We start from the raw sequence: 24,143 nt of genomic DNA, 5'->3' as shown, positions 1-24,143 counted from the left end.
ACGGGAACTATGGGAAAAAAGTTGCAAGTGAACAAGCACATGCAGTTTTATTTTTTTACAATATCTCCAAGATTGCTTACAAGGTTTATCCCAATAGGAAACATTGAAGTTACCCGGTAGTCGTGCTACATCCATGTTTTTACCAGAAAACACATCTAATTCTGTATTGCTGTGGAGCCCTAGCCTAAGCATGGCTTTTTTAAAGTCTTGTGCCAATTGAAGTATAGTTTGAAAGTTAATCACTGTAGAAGTAGAAGTAATTTAAGATGTCAGTTATAGTGTCAAATCATCCACTAGGACATTTTATTCAGTACGCAGAAGAACTCTTTGGCATATTTTTTAATGCTAGTTTTATCTTTCAGAAAGTTAAAGCTATCCACACACTGTTCTGTATCATTTCAGTTATCTTGTAAGTTGCTGTTATCTTTTAAGCTGTTCATTTTCCATGGGTCACTTAGATATTTTTGGACTTCAATAGCAGGGCTTCGTGTCACTGCATTTATTGCTAGCAGCTTCTGAAACATGTCTAGTGCATGCCATGTAAATTGCTTCCATTGAGAAGGGATTTTCTGGTAATTTCCTGTAGTTTGCCACAGAACAAATTTTTCATACTGCCTGTCTTTGCATGATGCTGTATCCCAAGGAAAGTATCCAGTTGAGATACAAAACACAAGAATCCCAAATGACCACACATCAAGGCTGGAGTCAAGTTCAAGCGTATCATTTTCTTCTAAACTACATAGTTCAGGAGGTGAATAAGGAACAGTTCCTTTCAAAGGAGATACGTGGAAACCTTCAAGTCTTGATAATCCAAAATCAGCAAGCTTTATATAGTGACAATCTTTGTCAAAAAGTAGAATGTTATCCAATTTGACATCTCTGTGAACAAGTGCTTTGCTGTGCATAAAGTCCAGCGCTTCAACCAACTGCATGGCACATCGTTTTACCATTATCTCAGGTAAACCAACCTAAAAAGGTAAAAACATTATAGATATATATATAATAAAGTTGATGTAAATCTGTAAACTGTTTAAAAGAGATTATAAGATTCAACTATTCAAATCAAATGTTCTGATTATTTATTATAATGTATGAAACAATTATACTATAATATTATATGTTAACTTATTAAAAGGGTTGTTTTACAAAGACAATGTCTTTTTAAATAGAAGCCGGCCTGGCCATCAGCTGATTGCTGTGCTGTCCAACTTTTTCCAACTAAGGACTATAGGTTTAGAAAGTATAGTTTGTAATTGGATTGAGAATTGGCTCAAGGACCGTATCCAGAGAGTTGTAGTCAATGATTCCTACTCTGAATGGTCCCCAGTTATAAGTGGTGTACCCCAGGGTTGAGTGCTGGGACCACCATTATTCAACTTATTTATTAATGATATAGAGGATGGGATTAATAGCATTATTTCTATTTTTGCAGATGACACCAAGCTATGCAATATAGTTCAGACTATGGAAGATGTTTGTGAATTGCAGGCAGATTTAAACAAACTAAGTGTATGGGCGTCTACTTGGCAAATGAAGTTTAATGTAGATAAATGTAAAGTTATGCTCCTGGGTACGAACAGCCTGCATGCATCATATGTCCTAGGGGGAGCTACACTGGGGGAGTCACTTGATGAGAAGGATCTGGGTGTAATTGTAAATCATAAACTAAATAACAGCATGCAGTGTCAATCAGCTGCTTCAAAGGCCAGCAAAATATTGTCGTGTATCAAAAGAGGCATGGACTCGCGGGACAGGGATGTAATATTACCACTTTACAAAGCATTAGTGAGGCCTCATCTAGAATATGCTGTCCAGTTCTGGGCTCCAGTTCATAGAAAGGATGCCCTGGAGTTGGAAAAAATACAAAGAAGAGCAACGAAGCTAATAAGGGGCATGGAGAATCTAAGTTATGAGGAAAGATTAAAAGAACTAAACCTATTTAGCCTTGAGAAAAGACGACTAAGGGGGGACATGATTAACTTATATAAATATATGAATGGCACATACAAAAAATATGGTGAAATCCTGTTCCATGTAAAACCCCCTAAAAATACAAGGGGGCACTCCCTCCGTCTGGAGAAAGAAAGGTTCAACCTGCAGAGGTGACAAGCCTTCTTTACCGTGAGAACTGTGAATCTATGGAATAGCCTACCGCAGGAGCTGGTCACAGCAGGGACAGTAGATGGCTTTAAAAAAGGCTTAGATAATTTCCTAGAACAAAAAAATATTAGCTCCTATGTGTAGAAATTTTGTACTTCCCCTTTCCCATCCCACTTCCCCTTTCCCATCCCTTGGTTGAACTTGATGGACATGTGTCTTTTTTCAACCGTACAAACTATGTAACTATGTAAATATGTAACCCTTGGCAATAAGTTGTTATTGCTAGGATAATTTCCAGCCGGCTATACATTTCCCCTGCAGCAGCCACTATGTGCATTCAAATTTAATGCATGGCGGAATCGGATGCATCAAAGTGGCTCCCATTCTGGCTCAAAGGCCCCCCAGATGTCTTTATGAAGTACATATGGTCAAAAAGGGCAAAAAAAGGGGCAGAGGTCGTAATCATAAGTGAAATGTTGTATTAAATGTCTTTAGTATGAATCATTTTAGCAATGCATATTAACAGAGTTCTCTGCTTTAAATATCTCTACCTGTTAGAAGGGTTCCTTGACAAAAAGCTGATCACAAAGTGTCCACCTGCTAGCTCCCCCAGCAATCACACTGACCATTAAAATCATGAGTTGTCTGTGTTATGTAGGACAAGACCTCTAAAATGAGAGACAGTCTTTGCAAACATTCTTCACAATTTTCTGAAAGGTTACTGTACGTGAACATAGGTCTTCTAAACTGGACACACTCTTTAAGTAAAAGTTTTAAATTGATTGCATGTGATGTATTTTATTATTCTTTCTGACATATCGTATTCTAATTTATTTTTTCAGAGCAAATGCTGTATGTAGAGTGTGTACAAAATATGCTCAATACATTAATGCAGAACGTGATGAAATTATATATCATTCAAGACGTTTATCGCTGATGGGAAAAGTCACAAGGAAGTAAGGAAGTTGCACAAAATCAGAATGTAAGTGGGCTCTGACGATGGAACAGTGAAGTAAGTATGCCACAAAAACTTTTATTGTATTATACATTGCTTTTCAGGGCCACAATGATTCCTATTCAGGTATATACATTTACAGGAGAAAAAAAAAAATGTTGGATTACTTTTTACAAAAAATTGCTACATATTGAAATCTTCAGTTTTTTTTGGTTTGAATCAGAGGTTAATCGTTTGTTTGTAGGAGTTGGTGAGGACCTGACAATTGTTATTGAGGCCATGATAAATAATAGAGCTGTAACAAGGTCTATATTATTACGTTTTCGAAAAAGTTGTAGTGACCTAATAACTATGTGTAAATATATAAAAAGTTCAATACAGAAGTCTGTCTATTGATGTTTTCATACTAGCATGTAAATATAGCAAGGGGGCTATGAACCATGTCTATAGTAAAAAAAAAAAATCACCAGCAGCAAAGAATGTATGCACAAGCCTGTATGTACAGCTACATCTCCATATGTCTGCTATTGACTTTCATTATACATTTATATATACTTTTAACCCAGCTGATTTTAATTAAGGAATGACCTCATAAGTGTTTCTGCTCTTGTGCTTTCAGTTGGCCACTGGGGGCACATCTAAAGTTGAGTTCATTCCATCTTTTCACTTGTTGTGGTGCCATGTGGTAGGGTCTGTTGCTGTGGTGCTGCACTTGTGGGGGGTGTGGCTCAGAGCCAAGGTGTCTTGGCTTGGCCTGGCAGGGGTGCTTCTGGGCCTCTGGGTTGCTCCCTCTGCGGGTGCGATATTGTGGTGGAGGGAACCGCCATGCAGTGCTGCAACCAATAGAGTGGGCACCTACTTATCGTAGGTCGCCGTAAAGTGGCAAGTGGCCTTATACACTTTGATCAAAATGCAACCATAAGAGTAGGGACCTACTTATCGGAGGTCGCCGTGAAGTGGCAAGTGGGCTTATAAAATGTGATCAAAATGTTAACTAAGGACCTCTTGTTCATGTTCATTGATCAATATTGTGGATGTCTGGTCCTTGTTCCTCCTCTTCAACCAGTATATTTATAGATTCTTTCCCTTTTCCAAGATTTTGACAAGAAGGGTGACTGTACTAGTGATGCTGAAGTGAAGCATGGTGCAGACATGTATACAGTTGTAACGTCTATGGTCGCTGACCACGAACTCCTTCCACCCGGTCGACGCCCTTCTCTCCAGAGATGTCTGCACATGCGGCCGTCATGTTCCACAGTGACCACCAGGGTGCGTTTGCGAGCTCAGTCAGCCTTGGAGCGCACACTAGTATGAGATTGAGCTGATTGCTTCCAGAGCACCCCGGACTATAAGAAGGGCTCCGCCCCTTCCTATCTTGCCTGAGCCTTGTTGTCGTTATCCTAGTATGTCTATACAAATGGTCTCATAGTGTTTTCCAGTTCCCAGTGTTCCCAGTTCCTGCTACCTGTAACCTGTATCCTGTGCTTTCCTGGTCAAGTGCCATGTTGAGCTGAAGTCTTGCTGTGCTGTGTTCCACGCCTGCCCTGCTACATTACGCCTGGTGCCTGCTGCCTAGTCCCAGCTGAGCTTGTCTTGCTACTGTCTGAGTTACCACAGGTACTCTATACAAACTATAGACTGTGACCTGTGTCCTGTTGGCCAGCTGCCATACCATCTAGGCAGTACGGCCCAGCGGGTCCACGTACCCCTCATGACAACAGTCTTTGTGTCGGAAGACGAGTCTGAGGAGCAGACTGGTGCAAATGAGAAGGGACTGACAAATTGTGTAAGCAGACTGGCTTTTTAACACACTTTATCTATAAATTTAACCTACTAAGTTAGCTGTGTAAAGCTAGGTTTTAGCATTATAAATACAGCAGAGTCTTAGTTTCTTTCAGCGTTTTGTCTTGCTGAGACTCATAGTTTTACAAAAATGGGTCCAAAGGAGGGGGTGGTGGGAGGCAAAAGGCATCTATTTAGAGAATGTGAGGGTGTTAGAAGGAATGTGAAATGTCCTTGGAAGACACAATTGTGTCTTATCTCCACACAATGCTGTTCTTAGTACCACCCTCAGTAACACACTATGCTGAGGGGTGCTCTCCTTTGTTTCTGAAGGATAAAGCCACTGATATTGTCTCAACCATGATCTCATCATTATGGTTCCACATGCTGATAGTGAAACACTACAACAAGCTCAGAGCAAGTAATTGTCTGCATAAAAGATAGACTACAAATGTGGACTGCTGGTAATATAGCACTAGGGATGAGGTGTCTACACCAGTGGTGGGTATTAGGCTAGACTCACTAATTATGAAATTGCTTTACAAATGTTGGGGTGCTTTTTCGCCTTTATCCCTTATGAAATTTAAAAAATCTGAGCTAAAACTTCATATTATTCAGATTTTCAGGGCCTAATTCCAATAAATTTAGCAAAAAACCTGCGGGGTCAAATTGCTCACTATACCCTTTAACCCCTTTAGGACACAGCCTGTTTTGGCCTTGTGGACACAGATGATTTTTGCAAATGTGTCACTTTATGTGGTAATAACTCCTGAATGCTTTTGCCTATCCAAGCGATTCTGAGATTGTTTTCTCGTGACATATTGTACTTTATGTTAGTGAAAAAATGTGGTCGATAAATTCAATATTTATTTGTGAAAAACGTAGAATTTTAGCAAAAATGTGCATTTTTCTAAATTTAAATGTATTGTAAAACAGATAGTAATACCACACAAAATAGTTACTAGTTAACATCTCCCATATGTCTACTTTATGTTTGCATCATTTTTTTTCACTTCCTTTTATTTTTCTAGGACGTTACAAAGCTTAGAACTTTAGCAGCAATTTCTCATATTTTCAAGAAAATTTCAATAGGTCATTTTTTCAGGTACCAGTTCAGTTCTGAAGTGGCTTTGAGGGCCTCCTATATTAGAAAGTCCCCATAAATCAGCCCATTTTGAAAACTGCACCCCTCAAGGTATTCAAAACCACATTCAGAAAGTATTTTAGCCCTTTAGGCGTTTCACAGGAATTAAGGCAAAGTAGAGGTGAAATTTACAAATTTCAGCGGACGGATCCCAGCAGTCAGGGCTGGGGAGCCCACATATCCTCTTCTCTAGTCCAGGGCTTGTGGGATGCTTTCATGGAAAATACTTCCTCCAACCCAAGAGAGTTATCAACAGTTAAGGAGGCGCTATGGGCTTTACAATCTTCTCTGCAGTGGAGACGTCATGAATAATATAGGAAATGGTAAGAAGGGAAGGTGGGCAAAAACATTTAATCTTTTTATTTTTATTTTATTTAAATCCCGACAAGAGCAGACATGTAATGCCTATTGGTAGATAATGCTGTGGATAGTCCCCTGTGTGTATTCACCCTATTATTTCACATTTCAAATCCCATTTATTTTTATGAATTGCTCTTATTTGCATGTTTTCTTAATATACTGAGAACAAGGAGTCAATAAAATAAATAGGAATTAAGAGGGAAAGCTCAGACCAAATGTATTACAAGAATAGGCTAAGATATTTGCTTATATGCACAAAAAGCTTGATACAAACAGTGCACTATTGATATAGTTTTGCATCTCACTACCTTTTGCAGTAAGGTAATCAGTGGCTATTTAGTAGTACAGGTGTCAGGTCCGTATTTCAGGGTAGCTTCCTTCTCCCTGTTATTTCACACCGAATAACCACCTCTGTAAATTGAAACCTGAATGCATGCCTGGAAAGAAGTAAACCAGCCAGAGAGATGTTGGTACACAGCTTTCCTCAGATAGGACAGGAAGTCAACTGCACTTTATTTTAGAACAAAGAACACAAAGAGACACATGTCTCCTCCCTAGAGATGTGGGACGTGCTTAAGCCCCATTGGCTCCTCAGCTGTAAGTTCTTCTGTGCATTCCTCTTTCATTCCAGGGGCGGTGTCTCCATAGGCTTGTCCGACATGAACAAAGAACTTGTTATATATCAGTATATTACACAAAGAACTGAAATGTATATACATATGTGTGAGGATAATATTTTTGCAAACAATATACATGGTAATGATCCCTGACACAGGCAATATATTTTGTATATCGCCGTTATTACCACACCATAATGCGTTACAGAACTGTGTTTAAAGAGGCTCTGTCACCACACTATCTTCTACATAATGTGATCGGCACTGTAATGTAGATTACAGCAGTGTTTTTTTTATTTAGAAAAACAATCAATTTTGACGGAGTTATGACCTATTTTAGATTTATGCTAATGACTTTCTTAATAGACAACTGGGCGTGTTTTTACTTTTTGACCAAGTGGGCGTTGTGGAGATAAGTGTATGACGCTGATTGGTCAAATCAGCGTCATACACTTATCTCCATTCATGTAATCAGCACATAGTGATCTTGCTAGATCACGATGTGCTGTCACTTACTCACACATTAACGTTACTGAAGTGTCTTGAGAGTGAATAGACATCGCTTCCAGCCAGGACGCGATGTCTATTCACAATCCTTACACTTCGGTAACGTTTGTGTGGGACTTAATGACAGCAAGCGTGATCTCGCGAGATCACGCGAGATCACGCTGTATATGACAGCTTAAAGAGTTAACCCTGCCTCCTTACATTTAATTGACAGCTCTGTGCCTCCCCCAGTACACACGAAACTCTGTGCTTGCTTGCAGATGTCCTGTTTTGGTGCGTGCGCACAACGGGACACCTTAGCGGCGCATACGCAGTAACTAGATTTGAGGCCTGGGTGAAGCAGGGAAGGGTGTTGGACCATACAAGACGGGTGTATGCGAGCTATCTCAGACAAAATTTTCGGCATTTAGGGCGGGCCAGTTTTCGGCGATGTGCTGGTATAAGAAGAGGAACGAATGAGACTGATGGATTATTACCATAAAATGCGTGAAATGTTTGCAGACCGTTATTTACGGTTAGAGGAGGAGTTTAGGCGAGGGGATATAGCAATGGACTTTATAGCAATGGACTTTTGACAGCAGCAGCAAGCAAGGGGAGAGTAGAGTTCAATAGGTGAAATGCTGGTGACAGGTTCCCTTTAAAGGTTTATCCAGCGCCATAAAATTATATGGCAATCATCCAATAACTCTATATTAAGTAACTTACTAATATACTTCTTACTAAAGTGTGCCCGTTCGCGGTTTGAGAACACAGTCACGTGTTCCCAGGCCTGTAGTTCATTCAGCAGTGATGACGCAGCGACACGGGCCCACGTGACCGAGAGGGTACTCTGTGTTGGCGCGTCATCAAATCACATGACCGCTAGGGGGCTGGCACAGTGACGCTGTTGAGGAAGTAAGCCAGCCCCCTTGTTCCACTCTGCTGTCTCGGCAGTACACTACCCAGCTCATGCATAATGTGGGCAGGGATAGAGGAGCACAGGGAATAGAAGTGGATGCCGGGATTTGTAGTTTTACAGTGCATGCTGAAGCTGCAAGTCCCCCCTTATTACCAGAAGATAACAAGCAGCTCTGGCATTACATGGAGGTGCTACAAGTAACGTAAATTTATGTTTTTGGCCATTCAAACTACTTGTAGCCATGCCTGAAGGAGTTTGCAGGTGGATTTGTGGAATGTTACTTTTTTCAGGTCCCCTGGATAACCCCTTTAAGCCTTCAGGTTAGTGCTGTATCAAAGAGTCCTCCGGGAATTCCTACTGTCCAGCCCAGGGGTCTCAAGCACGTGGCCCACGAGCCACATGCGGCCCCTGGGGCTGTCATCTGAAGCCCGCGGGACACAGAGCCGCTAGTACAGTCTCTGCTCTGGGACTCTGAAATTCCCTGACATCGCTGTCCATATATGGACAGTGTGTCAAGGTCTTCCCCAAAGCGGAGTCCCGGGCAGAGTGCTAGTATAGGCTCTGCTCCGGGACTCTGTGGAATTCCCTGACATCACTGTCCATATATGGACAGTGTGTCAGGGTCTGCCCCAGAGTGGAGCCTCAGGCAGGGCGCTAGTATCGACTCTGCTCCGGGACTCTCTGGAATTCCCTGACATCGGTGTCCATGTATGAACACATGATGTCTGGAGCTTCCCCAGAGCCGGAGTCCCGGGCAGAGCGCTAGTATAGGCTTTGCTCCGGGACTCTGTGGAATTCCCTGACATCGCTGTCCATGTCGGACTTGTGCGCATGCGTGACCAGCGCTCCTTTCATTTTTTTTGAGCTGCGCAGACGCCGGAAGTCAGAGGTTAGTCATGGAGAAATTCAGGGGACATTCAGTCCCCCGTTATCCGTATCGCTGCCAGCGATCACACATGTATCCCCTATCCACATGTCTTTTGCAGGACACACTATAGGTCGCATTTTTTTGGGGACAGGAGAAGAGGAACGCCCTCAGGCGGCAGCCAAATTTCCCAACTACCCAAATAATTCTTTTATATAAAATAATTAATCTTTATTCGCTACTTGTAGCAAGACAGACCACACAAATAATTTTAAAATTCCCACTATCATAGATCCGGACAACAGTAATTTGCCTGTGTGTGCAGGCAGTAGATAGATGCCGACAGGCATATATGAATGAGTTCAACAATTTGATTATAATGTATCGACTAGGTGGATAGTGAGTCCGGACACAGATAGGATCTAAAATACAATTAGGAGCCCCCCCGACATGTTTCGCTACAAAGTAGCGTCCTCAGGGGTACACGGGGCTAATGGCGACGCGGCGAAACAGAAGCTATTGATATAGACAGATCGACGTGTCATGGGGGTGTGTCGTGAAAGGCGGCCAATCACGCCATAGAAGACATAATAGTGGCGTGGGGGCAAAGGGTCAACCAATAGAAATCAGGATAAGGTTGGCAAATCGCAAGCAAACTACAGCGCAAGCGCAGATCAGCAGGATCCGAACATAGTGTTTTTATGAGCCAAGTTCGTATGGACTCCTGGCGCATGCGCAAATCTAGGATTGTATAACTTAGAGCGGAGTGACAGTTTCCCATCAAGTTAACAGCAGAGGCGCAAGCGCAGCAGCGCAATATGTGCCCTCTGAAGGAAAATATAAGTGTGATGAGCCGAGGTTATAGAAGCGCAGGCGCACAGAAGCAAAATCTGGACTAAGCGTGTATCTAACATGCCGAGTGACAGAAAACACTAGGTAACGCATGCGCTGTAGTATTATGCTAGGACTTAGAATTAACGCAAAAGGTCTCCAATGGCACATATATAATAGTACCAATATGTGACTTAGGCAAAAGGGGGACATTAGTAAGTTGCAGGGGATAGCGTTTCCCATCAGGTTACCACAGTAAAAGTGCAAAAGCGTCATGTAAACATTTGATGACTAAGTTTCCCTCTGAGAAAAAATCAATAAAGTTGACCCTCCAACTGGACACCAAGAAGATAAAGAGATAAACTAATACAAGGTAAGTATTAGTTGAAACGTCATAAATAGCTAATGTCCATATCAAGGATATCTACTTCGTTCGCTAATTATGGGGTAACTGTCCCCCAAATTTTTGAATATGTGTATGTCGCCATAGTTGTGTAGTACTGTCATAAAGAATGTACATAATTAAAGGTAAAAGGACCTCACATTAATTATGTGGGGTCAGGAGAGTAATCACCAAAATACAGCATTTTGAGGAAAGTGCGGCAGGGAAAACCACATGATATATGGTAAGGGGCACAATGGCAGTGTTATGTCCACTATTTAGCTGATGAACAAATTAGTTAATTGAAAAATAGACTCATAAGAAGGCACTAAAAGTAAATCCCTCATTAAGACCCATGGGAGACATAGTGTTGAGGCGGTAGATCCACCGTGCCTCCTCCTGTAGGAGTCTACGGTCAAGATTACCTGCTCTGGGACCCAATTTGATCTGGGTAACCCCCCAGAATTTAAGTAGTCCCAGTTGCCCTCCATGATGTGCATGGATATGTCTCGAGAGGGTAGTGTCCTCTTTATGCTTTATAGTGCTAAGATGTCTGGATACGCGTCTTCTCAGTTCTTGCACCGTTTTTCCCACGTACAGCTTGGGACATGGGCATCTAGCAATGTAGATGACTCCTTTGCTCTGACAGTTAAGGAACTGTTTGATGGAATATATTTTCCCATCGGTGGGATTAGTAAAGTCTTTTACTGTTGGCATAAAAGGACAGAAGGAACACCTACCACAGGGGTGAAACCCTTTTACTGACGATGTGAGCCATGTAGATGGAGTACTAGTGGGAGTAGAATGATGACTATGTACCAAGAGGTCACGTAAATTCTTACCCCTGTGGTAGGTGATACTTGGATTAACAGAGACAGCATCCCTAAGATCGGAATCAGCAGTAAGTATATCCCAATGTTTACGTAAAATTAGGGAGACTTGAGGGGAGCACACATCAAAGGTGCCAATGCAACGAATGGCACTAGATGATCCAGTCTTATTAGCTATATTTCCCTTATTCGATAGAAGGTCTGTTCTCTGGGATGCCCTCGCTCTTGCATAGGCCCTATGCAGCCATTTTTTGGGGTATCCCCGTGCTCTGAACTTATGGTAGAGTTTATCACACTCCAATTGAAAGGATGTTTCACTAGAGCAATTAAGTTTGGCTCTTAGGTACTGGCCTATGGGTATCCCTTTCTTCAGTGCTGGAGGATGATAACTGTTCCAATGTAAGTAGTTGTTTGTAGCAGTGGCCTTCCGGAAGATGTCAGTTTGGACACCGCCACCAGGGTCCAATGAGATCTTTAAATCAAGGAAGTTAATGGCATGGTCATGTATCTCGTAAGTGAACTTCATGCCGATATGATTAGTGTTGAGCATAGACATGAAGTCAGTGAAAGTGTTGACATCCCCATCCCAAAGGATGAGGATGTCATCTATATATCTACCCCAAAAGGCGATATGTGAAGTGAAAAAAATTAAATCATCAGAAAAAACAATAGTGTCTTCCCACCACCCTAAAAAAAGATTCGCATAAGTGGGTGCACATATAGTGCCCATAGCCGTGCCCTTAATTTGATGATAATATATTTTATCAAAAGTGAAATAATTATGTGTAAGTAGATAACGTAAAAGTGATAGCACAAAATTATTGTGTTGTTGAAATTGAGTTCCTTTGGTGCTCAAATAATATTTTACTGCAGTGAGTCCCAAATCGTGCTGAATGTTAGAATATAATGACTCCACGTCTATGCTCGCTATCATAGTAGTGGAAGTGACATTGATCTCATGGATCCTGGTGACAGTGTCCTTTGTGTCCTTAAGGTATGAAGATAGGGAAGAAACAAAGGGAGACAGTATTTCGTTCACATACCGACTAATTCCTTGGGTCAAGTTATCATTGCCTGAGACAATAGGTCTTCCGGGAGGGGGAAAAATTGCTTTATGTACCTTTGGTAATGCGTAAAAAGTAGCCAAAGTGGGAGTGGAATTGTAAAGACATTTAAATTCATCAGTGGTGATGAGATTGTCATTCTTAGCAGCATTAAGGAGATTATACAGTTCGAGTAGATAACTGACCGTAGGGTTACCCTCCAGGATGGCATAGGTGGTGTTGTCATCCAATAGTTTATGGACCATGATGACATAGTCAACACGGTCCATAACAACTATATTTCCCCCTTTATCAGAGGGCTTCAGGACCAAGTCATCATTTTTGCGCAAGTCATCTAATGCCAGTCTCTCATTATGACTAAGATTACCAAAGATCTTAGATCTCCCACCTTCCAAATTCTTAAGGTCATTGCAGACCATCCTTACGAAGGTGTCAATGTGACTATACTGAGAGAAGGGGGGGGTCAATTTTGATCTAGGGCGTAATGATGAGAGTGGCCCCACAACATCAGAGGCTCCAAATTCGCTCTCATATATGAGGCCTTCCAAATCCCTCAAGGTATTAGACTCTACACGGTTTTGTCGAGTACTATCTGGAATATTGTTCTTAAAATATTTATGTAGGGCCAATTTCCTAGCGAATAGATTGATATCCTTAACCCACGTGAATTCGTCAAAATATGGTGTAGGTGTATAGGAGAGGCCCTTCTTTAGGAGAGTTAGCTGATGGGGGTTCAGATGACAGGAAGATAAATTAATTATCTGCATCTCTTCATCCCTTGATGAATGAGTGCTGGATGTTAAGACTTGGTCCCCCAGTTTAGGCTGGGTTGACCTAAAAAAGGAAAAGTGGCAAGGGGGCCAATCGCTGAATTGGCCATATTTTCCCCTATATTCTGACTTGTATTGGTACGGGACTGTGAATGGCTGATCGGTGTATTTATGATGTTTGGCATAGATGATAAGGAAGGCACAGAGGGCCTGGATAGAAAGCTGGAGGTGGTAGTAGACGGACATCCCAATGTACGGTTAGGATAATTCGTAGTTGTTTGTTGTTGAGGTATAGTCGGTGTTCTTTTAGATATATTAGATTTATTGATCCTAATTTTACGTTTTGTGCCCAGCCTTAAATTATCAGTGTGTCTTAGATCCTCTGTGCCGGAAGTGTCCGACTCCGAAAAGTCTGTGTACACCGTCGTGCGTTTAGAGATGGGATAAGAATTGGTTTTATATGTATAGACCTGTCCCAAGTCAAAATCCCTACGGTCACGAATATATTTCCGATGCTTGCGTTCCTTGATTTCTCCCTGTAGTTTTTCAATATTTTTTTGCAATTTAATCTCAGAAGTACCAAATTCAGGACAGGAATGAAATACTTGTATGTCTGCAATTTCCTTCTCTAATTGACTACTAATCTTACTGTAATTCTGTCTCTCAAAATCCAAGAGGTACTGGAGCATACGTATGGAGCTGTCAGTAAGGAGTTCTTCCCAGCCCTTAATAAAGGCAGTGTTATCCCTATAGGAGTTGGGTGTGATATTAATTCTTAAACCCCTATATACTATTTTTTGTTGTACATAGGTTTCCAAGCTAGCTACTTCCCAACAGGATCGTACGTATTTTTGATACGTTTTCTGAAGGTCCCTAAATGCCGTCTGTACGTCAAATTGATGCAGTGGAATATTCTCAACAGAAAAAACAATTGCTGCATCAGCAGATAGTGTCTCTATATTAGGTTTTTTAGATAAAAACCCTGCCATATCAAGGCTTATGAGGCGTAAATGAGTCAATATGTTGTTCCAGTTAGGAACGGGGTCACGGTACGGGTAATTAACCCAACATAATAGTACACAAAAAGGAATAAAGAGACCCCAGGTAGTTGGCAGGCAACTATTAATTGACAGGAGAAGAGGAACGCCCTCAGGCGGCAGCCAAATTTCCCAACTACCCAAATAATTCTTTTATATAAAATAATTAATCTTTATTCGCTACTTGTAGCAAGACAGACCACACAAATAATTTTAAAATTCCCACTATCATAGATCCGGACAACAGTAATTTGCCTGTGTGTGCAGGCAGTAGATAGATGCCGACAGGCATATATGAATGAGTTCAACAATTTGATTATAATGTATCGACTAGGTGGATAGTGAGTCCGGACACAGATAGGATCTAAAATACAATTAGGAGCCCCCCCGACATGTTTCGCTACAAAGTAGCGTCCTCAGGGGTACACGGGGCTAATGGCGACGCGGCGAAACAGAAGCTATTGATATAGACAGATCGACGTGTCATGGGGGTGTGTCGTGAAAGGCGGCCAATCACGCCATAGAAGACATAATAGTGGCGTGGGGGCAAAGGGTCAACCAATAGAAATCAGGATAAGGTTGGCAAATCGCAAGCAAACTACAGCGCAAGCGCAGATCAGCAGGATCCGAACATAGTGTTTTTATGAGCCAAGTTCGTATGGACTCCTGGCGCATGCGCAAATCTAGGATTGTATAACTTAGAGCGGAGTGACAGTTTCCCATCAAGTTAACAGCAGAGGCGCAAGCGCAGCAGCGCAATATGTGCCCTCTGAAGGAAAATATAAGTGTGATGAGCCGAGGTTATAGAAGCGCAGGCGCACAGAAGCAAAATCTGGACTAAGCGTGTATCTAACATGCCGAGTGACAGAAAACACTAGGTAACGCATGCGCTGTAGTATTATGCTAGGACTTAGAATTAACGCAAAAGGTCTCCAATGGCACATATATAATAGTACCAATATGTGACTTAGGCAAAAGGGGGACATTAGTAAGTTGCAGGGGATAGCGTTTCCCATCAGGTTACCACAGTAAAAGTGCAAAAGCGTCATGTAAACATTTGGTGACTAAGTTTCCCTCTGAGAAAAAATCAATAAAGTTGACCCTCCAACTGGACACCAAGAAGATAAAGAGATAAACTAATACAAGGTAAGTATTAGTTGAAACGTCATAAATAGCTAATGTCCATATCAAGGATATCTACTTCGTTCGCTAATTATGGGGTAACTGTCCCCCAAATTTTTGAATATGTGTATGTCGCCATAGTTGTGTAGTACTGTCATAAAGAATGTACATAATTAAAGGTAAAAGGACCTCACATTAATTATGTGGGGTCAGGAGAGTAATCACCAAAATACAGCATTTTGAGAAAAGTGCGGCAGGGAAAACCACATGATATATGGTAAGGGGCACAATGGCAGTGTTATGTCCACTATTTAGCTGATGAACAAATTAGTTAATTGAAAAATAGACTCATAAGAAGGCACTAAAAGTAAATCCCTCATTAAGACCCATGGGAGACATAGTGTTGAGGCGGTAGATCCACCGTGCCTCCTCCTGTAGGAGTCTACGGTCAAGATTACCTGCTCTGGGACCCAATTTGATCTGGGTAACCCCCCAGAATTTAAGTAGTCCCAGTTGCCCTCCATGATGTGCATGGATATGTCTCGAGAGGGTAGTGTCCTCTTTATGCTTTATAGTGCTAAGATGTCTGGATACGCGTCTTCTCAGTTCTTGCACCGTTTTTCCCACGTACAGCTTGGGACATGGGCATCTAGCAATGTAGATGACTCCTTTGCTCTGACAGTTAAGGAACTGTTTGATGGAATATATTTTCCCATCGGTGGGATTAGTAAAGTCTTTTACTGTTGGCATAAAAGGACAGAAGGAACACCTACCACAGGGGTGAAACCCTTTTACTGACGATGTGAGCCATGTAGATGGAGTACTAGTGGGAGTAGAATGATGACTATGTACCAAGAGGTCACGTAAATTCTTACCCCTGCGGTAGGTGATACTTGGATTAACAGAGACAGCATCCCTAAGATCGGAATCAGCAGTAAGTATATCCCAATGTTTACGTAAAATTAAGGAGACTTGAGGGGAGCACACATCAAAGGTGCCAATGCAACGAATGGCACTAGATGATCCAGTCTTATTAGCTATATTTCCCTTATTCGATAGAAGGTCTGTTCTCTGGGATGCCCTCGCTCTTGCATAGGCCCTATGCAGCCATTTTTTGGGGTATCCCCGTGCTCTGAACTTATGGTAGAGTTTATCACACTCCAATTGAAAGGATGTTTCACTAGAGCAATTACGTTTGGCTCTTAGGTACTGGCCTATGGGTATCCCTTTCTTCAGTGCTGGAGGATGATAACTGTTCCAATGTAAGTAGTTGTTTGTAGCAGTGGCCTTCCGGAAGATGTCAGTTTGGACACCGCCACCAGGGTCCAATGAGATCTTTAAATCAAGGAAGTTAATGGCATGGTCATGTATCTCGTAAGTGAACTTCATGCCGATATGATTAGTGTTGAGCATAGACATGAAGTCAGTGAAAGTGTTGACATCCCCATCCCAAAGGATGAGGATGTCATCTATATATCTACCCCAAAAGGCGATATGTGAAGTGAAAAAAATTAAATCATCAGAAAAAACAATAGTGTCTTCCCACCACCCTAAAAAAAGATTCGCATAAGTGGGTGCACATATAGTGCCCATAGCCGTGCCCTTAATTTGATGATAATATATTTTATCAAAAGTGAAATAATTATGTGTAAGTAGATAACGTAAAAGTGATAGCACAAAATTATTGTGTTGTTGAAATTGAGTTCCTTTGGTGCTCAAATAATATTTTACTGCAGTGAGTCCCAAATCGTGCTGAATGTTAGAATATAATGACTCCACGTCTATGCTCGCTATCATAGTAGTGGAAGTGACATTGATCTCATGGATCCTGGTGACAGTGTCCTTTGTGTCCTTAAGGTATGAAGATAGGGAAGAAACAAAGGGAGACAGTATTTCGTTCACATACCGACTAATCCCTTGGGTCAAGTTATCATTGCCTGAGACAATAGGTCTTCCGGGAGGGGGAAAAATTGCTTTATGTACCTTTGGTAATGCGTAAAAAGTAGCCAAAGTGGGAGTGGAATTGTAAAGACATTTAAATTCATCAGTGGTGATGAGATTGTCATTCTTAGCAGCATTAAGGAGATTATACAGTTCGAGTAGATAACTGACCGTAGGGTTACCCTCCAGGATGGCATAGGTGGTGTTGTCATCCAATAGTTTATGGACCATGATGACATAGTCAACACGGTCCATAACAACTATATTTCCCCCTTTATCAGAGGGCTTCAGGACCAAGTCATCATTTTTGCGCAAGTCATCTAATGCCAGTCTCTCATTATGACTAAGATTACCAAAGATCTTAGATCTCCCACCTTCCAAATTCTTAAGGTCATTGCAGACCATCCTTACGAAGGTGTCAATGTGACTATACTGAGAGAAGGGGGGGGTCAATTTTGATCTAGGGCGTAATGATGAGAGTGGCCCCACAACATCAGAGGCTCCAAATTCGCTCTCATATATGAGGCCTTCCAAATCCCTCAAGGTATTAGACTCTACACGGTTTTGTCGAGTACTATCTGGAATATTGTTCTTAAAATATTTATGTAGGGCCAATTTCCTAGCGAATAGATTGATATCCTTAACCCACGTGAATTCGTCAAAATATGGTGTAGGTGTATAGGAGAGGCCCTTCTTTAGGAGAGTTAGCTGATGGGGGTTCAGATGACAGGAAGATAAATTAATTATCTGCATCTCTTCATCCCTTGATGAATGAGTGCTGGATGTTAAGACTTGGTCCCCCAGTTTAGGCTGGGTTGACCTAAAAAAGGAAAAGTGGCAAGGGGGCCAATCGCTGAATTGGCCATATTTTCCCCTATATTCTGACTTGTATTGGTACGGGACTGTGAATGGCTGATCGGTGTATTTATGATGTTTGGCATAGATGATAAGGAAGGCACAGAGGGCCTGGATAGAAAGCTGGAGGTGGTAGTAGACGGACATCCCAATGTACGGTTAGGATAATTCGTAGTTGTTTGTTGTTGAGGTATAGTCGGTGTTCTTTTAGATATATTAGATTTATTGATCCTAATTTTACGTTTTGTGCCCAGCCTTAAATTATCAGTGTGTCTTAGATCCTCTGTGCCGGAAGTGTCCGACTCCGAAAAGTCTGTGTACACCGTCGTGCGTTTAGAGATGGGATAAGAATTGGTTTTATATGTATAGACCTGTCCCAAGTCAAAATCCCTACGGTCACGAATATATTTCCGATGCTTGCGTTCCTTGATTTCTCCCTGTAGTTTTTCAATATTTTTTTGCAATTTAATCTCAGAAGTACCAAATTCAGGACAGGAATGAAATACTTGTATGTCTGCAATTTCCTTCTCTAATTGACTACTAATCTTACTGTAATTCTGTCTCTCAAAATCCAAGAGGTACTGGAGCATACGTATGGAGCTGTCAGTAAGGAGTTCTTCCCAGCCCTTAATAAAGGCAGTGTTATCCCTATAGGAGTTGGGTGTGATATTAATTCTTAAACCCCTATATACTATTTTTTGTTGTACATAGGTTTCCAAGCTAGCTACTTCCCAACAGGATCGTACGTATTTTTGATACGTTTTCTGAAGGTCCCTAAATGCCGTCTGTACGTCAAATTGATGCAGTGGAATATTCTCAACAGAAAAAACAATTGCTGCATCAGCAGATAGTGTCTCTATATTAGGTTTTTTAGATAAAAACCCTGCCATATCAAGGCTTATGAGGCGTAAATGAGTCAATATGTTGTTCCAGTTAGGAACGGGGTCACGGTACGGGTAATTAACCCAACATAATAGTACACAAAAAGGAATAAAGAGACCCCAGGTAGTTGGCAGGCAACTATTAATTGACAGGAGAAGAGGAACGCCCTCAGGCGGCAGCCAAATTTCCCAACTACCCAAATAATTCTTTTATATAAAATAATTAATCTTTATTCGCTACTTGTAGCAAGACAGACCACACAAATAATTTTAAAATTCCCACTATCATAGATCCGGACAACAGTAATTTGCCTGTGTGTGCAGGCAGTAGATAGATGCCGACAGGCATATATGAATGAGTTCAACAATTTGATTATAATGTATCGACTAGGTGGATAGTGAGTCCGGACACAGATAGGATCTAAAATACAATTAGGAGCCCCCCCGACATGTTTCGCTACAAAGTAGCGTCCTCAGGGGTACACGGGGCTAATGGCGACGCGGCGAAACAGAAGCTATTGATATAGACAGATCGACGTGTCATGGGAGTGTGTCGTGAAAGGCGGCCAATCACGCCATAGAAGACATAATAGTGGCGTGGGGGCAAAGGGTCAACCAATAGAAATCAGGATAAGGTTGGCAAATCGCAAGCAAACTACAGCGCAAGCGCAGATCAGCAGGATCCGAACATAGTGTTTTTATGAGCCAAGTTCGTATGGACTCCTGGCGCATGCGCAAATCTAGGATTGTATAACTTAGAGCGGAGTGACAGTTTCCCATCAAGTTAACAGCAGAGGCGCAAGCGCAGCAGCGCAATATGTGCCCTCTGAAGGAAAATATAAGTGTGATGAGCCGAGGTTATAGAAGCGCAGGCGCACAGAAGCAAAATCTGGACTAAGCGTGTATCTAACATGCCGAGTGACAGAAAACACTAGGTAACGCATGCGCTGTAGTATTATGCTAGGACTTAGAATTAACGCAAAAGGTCTCCAATGGCACATATATAATAGTACCAATATGTGACTTAGGCAAAAGGGGGACATTAGTAAGTTGCAGGGGATAGCGTTTCCCATCAGGTTACCACAGTAAAAGTGCAAAAGCGTCATGTAAACATTTGGTGACTAAGTTTCCCTCTGAGAAAAAATCAATAAAGTTGACCCTCCAACTGGACACCAAGAAGATAAAGAGATAAACTAATACAAGGTAAGTATTAGTTGAAACGTCATAAATAGCTAATGTCCATATCAAGGATATCTACTTCGTTCGCTAATTATGGGGTAACTGTCCCCCAAATTTTTGAATATGTGTATGTCGCCATAGTTGTGTAGTACTGTCATAAAGAATGTACATAATTAAAGGTAAAAGGACCTCACATTAATTATGTGGGGTCAGGAGAGTAATCACCAAAATACAGCATTTTGAGAAAAGTGCGGCAGGGAAAACCACATGATATATGGTAAGGGGCACAATGGCAGTGTTATGTCCACTATTTAGCTGATGAACAAATTAGTTAATTGAAAAATAGACTCATAAGAAGGCACTAAAAGTAAATCCCTCATTAAGACCCATGGGAGACATAGTGTTGAGGCGGTAGATCCACCGTGCCTCCTCCTGTAGGAGTCTACGGTCAAGATTACCTGCTCTGGGACCCAATTTGATCTGGGTAACCCCCCAGAATTTAAGTAGTCCCAGTTGCCCTCCATGATGTGCATGGATATGTCTCGAGAGGGTAGTGTCCTCTTTATGCTTTATAGTGCTAAGATGTCTGGATACGCGTCTTCTCAGTTCTTGCACCGTTTTTCCCACGTACAGCTTGGGACATGGGCATCTAGCAATGTAGATGACTCCTTTGCTCTGACAGTTAAGGAACTGTTTGATGGAATATATTTTCCCATCGGTGGGATTAGTAAAGTCTTTTACTGTTGGCATAAAAGGACAGAAGGAACACCTACCACAGGGGTGAAACCCTTATACTGACGATGTGAGCCATGTAGATGGAGTACTAGTGGGAGTAGAATGATGACTATGTACCAAGAGGTCACGTAAATTCTTACCCCTGCGGTAGGTGATACTTGGATTAACAGAGACAGCATCCCTAAGATCGGAATCAGCAGTAAGTATATCCCAATGTTTACGTAAAATTAGGGAGACTTGAGGGCATTTTTTTGGGGGGTTGGGGCTGTATGGCGTTACCTACAGGGGGGGCTGTATAGCATTACCTACAGGGGGGCTGTATGGCGTTAGTTACAGGGGGGGCTGTATGACGTTACCTACAGGGGGGGCTTTATAACATTACCTACAGGGGGGGCTGTATAGCGTTATCTACAGGGAGGCTGTATGGTGTTACCTACAGGGGGGCAGTGTGGCAGAATCTACAGGGGGGGCAGTATGGCGTTCCCTACAGGGGGGGCTGTATGGCGTTCCCTACAGGGGGGGCTGTATGGCGTTCCCTACAGGGGGGGCTGTATGGCGTTCCCTACAGGGGGGGCTGTATGGCGTTCCCTACAGGGGGGCTGTACGGCGTTCCCTAAAGGGGGGGCTGTATTGCGTTCCCTACAGGGTGGCTGTATGGTGTTCCCTACAGGGGGCTGTATTCCCTACAGGGGGGGCTGTAAGGCATTCCCTACAGGGGGGGGCTGTATGGCGTTCCCTACAGGGGGGAGCTATATGGCATTCCCTACAGAGGGGGCTGTATAGCGTTCCCTACCGGGGGGGCTGTATGGCGTTTCCTACCGGGGGGGCTGTATGGCGTTCCCTACAGGGGGGGGCTGTAAGGCGTTCCCTACAGGGGGGCCTGTATGGCGTTCCCTACAGGGGGGGCTGTATAGCGTTCCCTACAGGGGGGGGCTGTATGGCGTTCCCTACAGGGGGGGGCTGTAAGGCGTTCCCTACAGGGGGGCTGTATGGCGTTCCCTACAGGGGGGCTGTATGGCGTTCCCTACAGGGGGCCTGTAAGGCGTTCCCTACAGGGGGGGCTGTATAGCGTTCCCTATAGGGGGGCTGTATGGCGTTCCCTACAGGGGGGCTGTATGGCGTTCCCTACAGGGGGGGCTGTATGGCGTTCCCTACAGACCCCCCTTTAGGGAACGCCATACAGACCCCCTGTAGACAACGCCATACAGACCCCCTGTAGATAACGCCATACAGTCCCCCCTGTAGATAACGCCATACAGCCCACCTGTGGATAACGCCATACAGCCCCCCTGTAGATAACGCCATACAGTCCCCCCTGTAGATAACGCCATACAGTCCCCCCTGTAGATAACGCCATACAGCCCCCTCTGTAGAGAACGCCATACAGCCCCCTCTGTAGAGAACGCCATACAGCCCCCCTGTAGATAGCGCCATACAGCCCCCCTGTGGATAGAGCCATACAGCCCCCCTGTAGATAACGCCATACAGCCCTCTGTAGATAGCGCCATACCGCCCCCCCTATAGATAACGCCATACGGCCCCCCCTGTAGATAACGCCATATGGCCCCCTCTGTAGATAACGCCATACGGCCCCCTCTGTAGATAACGCCATACGGCCCCCTCTGTAGATAAAACCATACAGCCCCCTCTGTAGATGGCACCATACAGCCCCCTCTGTAGATGGCGCCATACAGCCCCCTCTGTAGATGGCGCCATACAGCCCTCCTTTAGGGAACGCCATACAGACCCCCTGTAGATAACGCCATACAGCCCCCTCTGTAGAGAACGCCATACAGCCCCCTGTAGATAGCGCCATACAGCCCCCCTGTGGATAGAGCCATACAGCCAACCTGTAGATAACGCCATACAGCCCCCCTGTAGATAGCGCCATACAGGCCCTCTGTAGATAACGCCATACAGCCCCCTCTGTAGATAACGCCATACAGCCCCCTCTGTAGATAACGCCATACAGCCCCCTCTGTAGATGGCGCCATACAGCCCCCTCTGTAGATGGCGCCATACAGCCCCTTTGTAGATGGCGCCATAGTGCCCCCCCTTTAGGGAACGCCATACAGACCCCATGTAGATAACGCCATACAGCCCCCCTGTAGATAACGCCATACAGTCCCCCCTGTAGATAACGCCATACAGTCCCCCCTGTAGATAACGCCATACAGCCCCCTCTGTAGATAACGCCATACAGCCCCCTCTGTAGATAACGCCATACAGCCCCCTCTGTAGATAACGCCATACAGCCCCCCTGTGGATAACGCCATACAGCCCCCCTGTAGATAACGCCATACAGTCCCCCTGTAGATAACGCCATACAGTCCCCCCTGTAGATAACGCCATACAGTCCCCCCTGTAGATAACGCCATACAGTCCCCCCTGTAGATAACGCCATACAGCCCCCTCTGTAGATAACGCCATACAGCCCCATCTGTAGATAACGCCATACAGCCCCCTGTAGATAGCGCCATACAGCCCCCTCTGTAGATAACGCCATACAGCCCCCTCTGTAGATATCATACAGCCCCCTCTGTAGATGGCCGATACAGCCCCCTCTGTAGATGGCGCCATACAGCCCCCTCTGTAGAAAGCACCATACAGTCCCCCCTGTAGATAACGCCATACAGCCCCCTCTGTAGATATCTACAAAGGGGGCTGTATGGTGCCATCTACAGAGGGGGCTGTATGACGCCATCTACAGAGGGGGCTGTATGGTGTTATCTACAGAGGGGGCTGTATGGCGTTATCTACAGAGGGGGCTGTATGGCGCTATCTACAGGGGGGCTGTATGGCGTTATCTACAGGGGGGCTGTATGGCTCTATCCACAGGGGGGCTGTATCGGCCATCTACAGAGGGGGCTGTATGGTGTTATCTACAGAGGGGGCTGTATGGCGTTATCTACAGAGGGGGCTGTATGGCGCTATCTACAGGGGGCTGTATGGCGTTATCTACAGGGGGGCTGTATGGCTCTATCCACAGGGGGGCTGTATGGCGCTATCCACAGGGGGGCTGTATGGCGCTATCGACAGGGGGGCTGTATGGCGTTCTCTACAGAGGGGGCTGTATGGCGCTATCTACAGGGGGCTGTATGGCGTTATCTACAGAGGGGGCTGTATGGCGTTATCTACAGAGGGGGCTGTATGGCGTTATCTACAGGGGGGACTGTATGGCGTTATCTACAGGGGGGACTGTATGGCGTTATCTACAGGGGGGACTGTATGGCGTTATCTACAGGGGGGCTGTATGGTGTTATCCACAGGGGGGCTGTATGGCGTTAT

At 43.7% G+C, this 24,143-nt stretch overlaps 1 protein-coding gene across 1 annotated transcript in view; it reads right to left on the bottom strand.

The window, feature by feature from the left end:
* Nucleotides 1-398: 398 nt before the first annotated feature.
* The window catches only part of LOC142662605 (serine/threonine-protein kinase SBK1-like), an 89,317-nt gene continuing 65,572 nt past the window's right edge, over nt 399-24,143 (bottom strand). Inside the window, exon 4 of the mRNA XM_075840817.1 lies at nt 399-968. Within this exon, the coding sequence (XP_075696932.1) occupies nt 399-968 (570 nt within the window). The remainder of the gene's footprint in view (nt 969-24,143) is intronic.

This window comes from Rhinoderma darwinii, chromosome 10 (assembly GCF_050947455.1).
Source record: "Rhinoderma darwinii isolate aRhiDar2 chromosome 10, aRhiDar2.hap1, whole genome shotgun sequence".
Classification (NCBI taxonomy): domain Eukaryota; kingdom Metazoa; phylum Chordata; class Amphibia; order Anura; family Rhinodermatidae; genus Rhinoderma; species Rhinoderma darwinii.
This window is presented reverse-complemented; position numbering and strand designations above follow the sequence as displayed.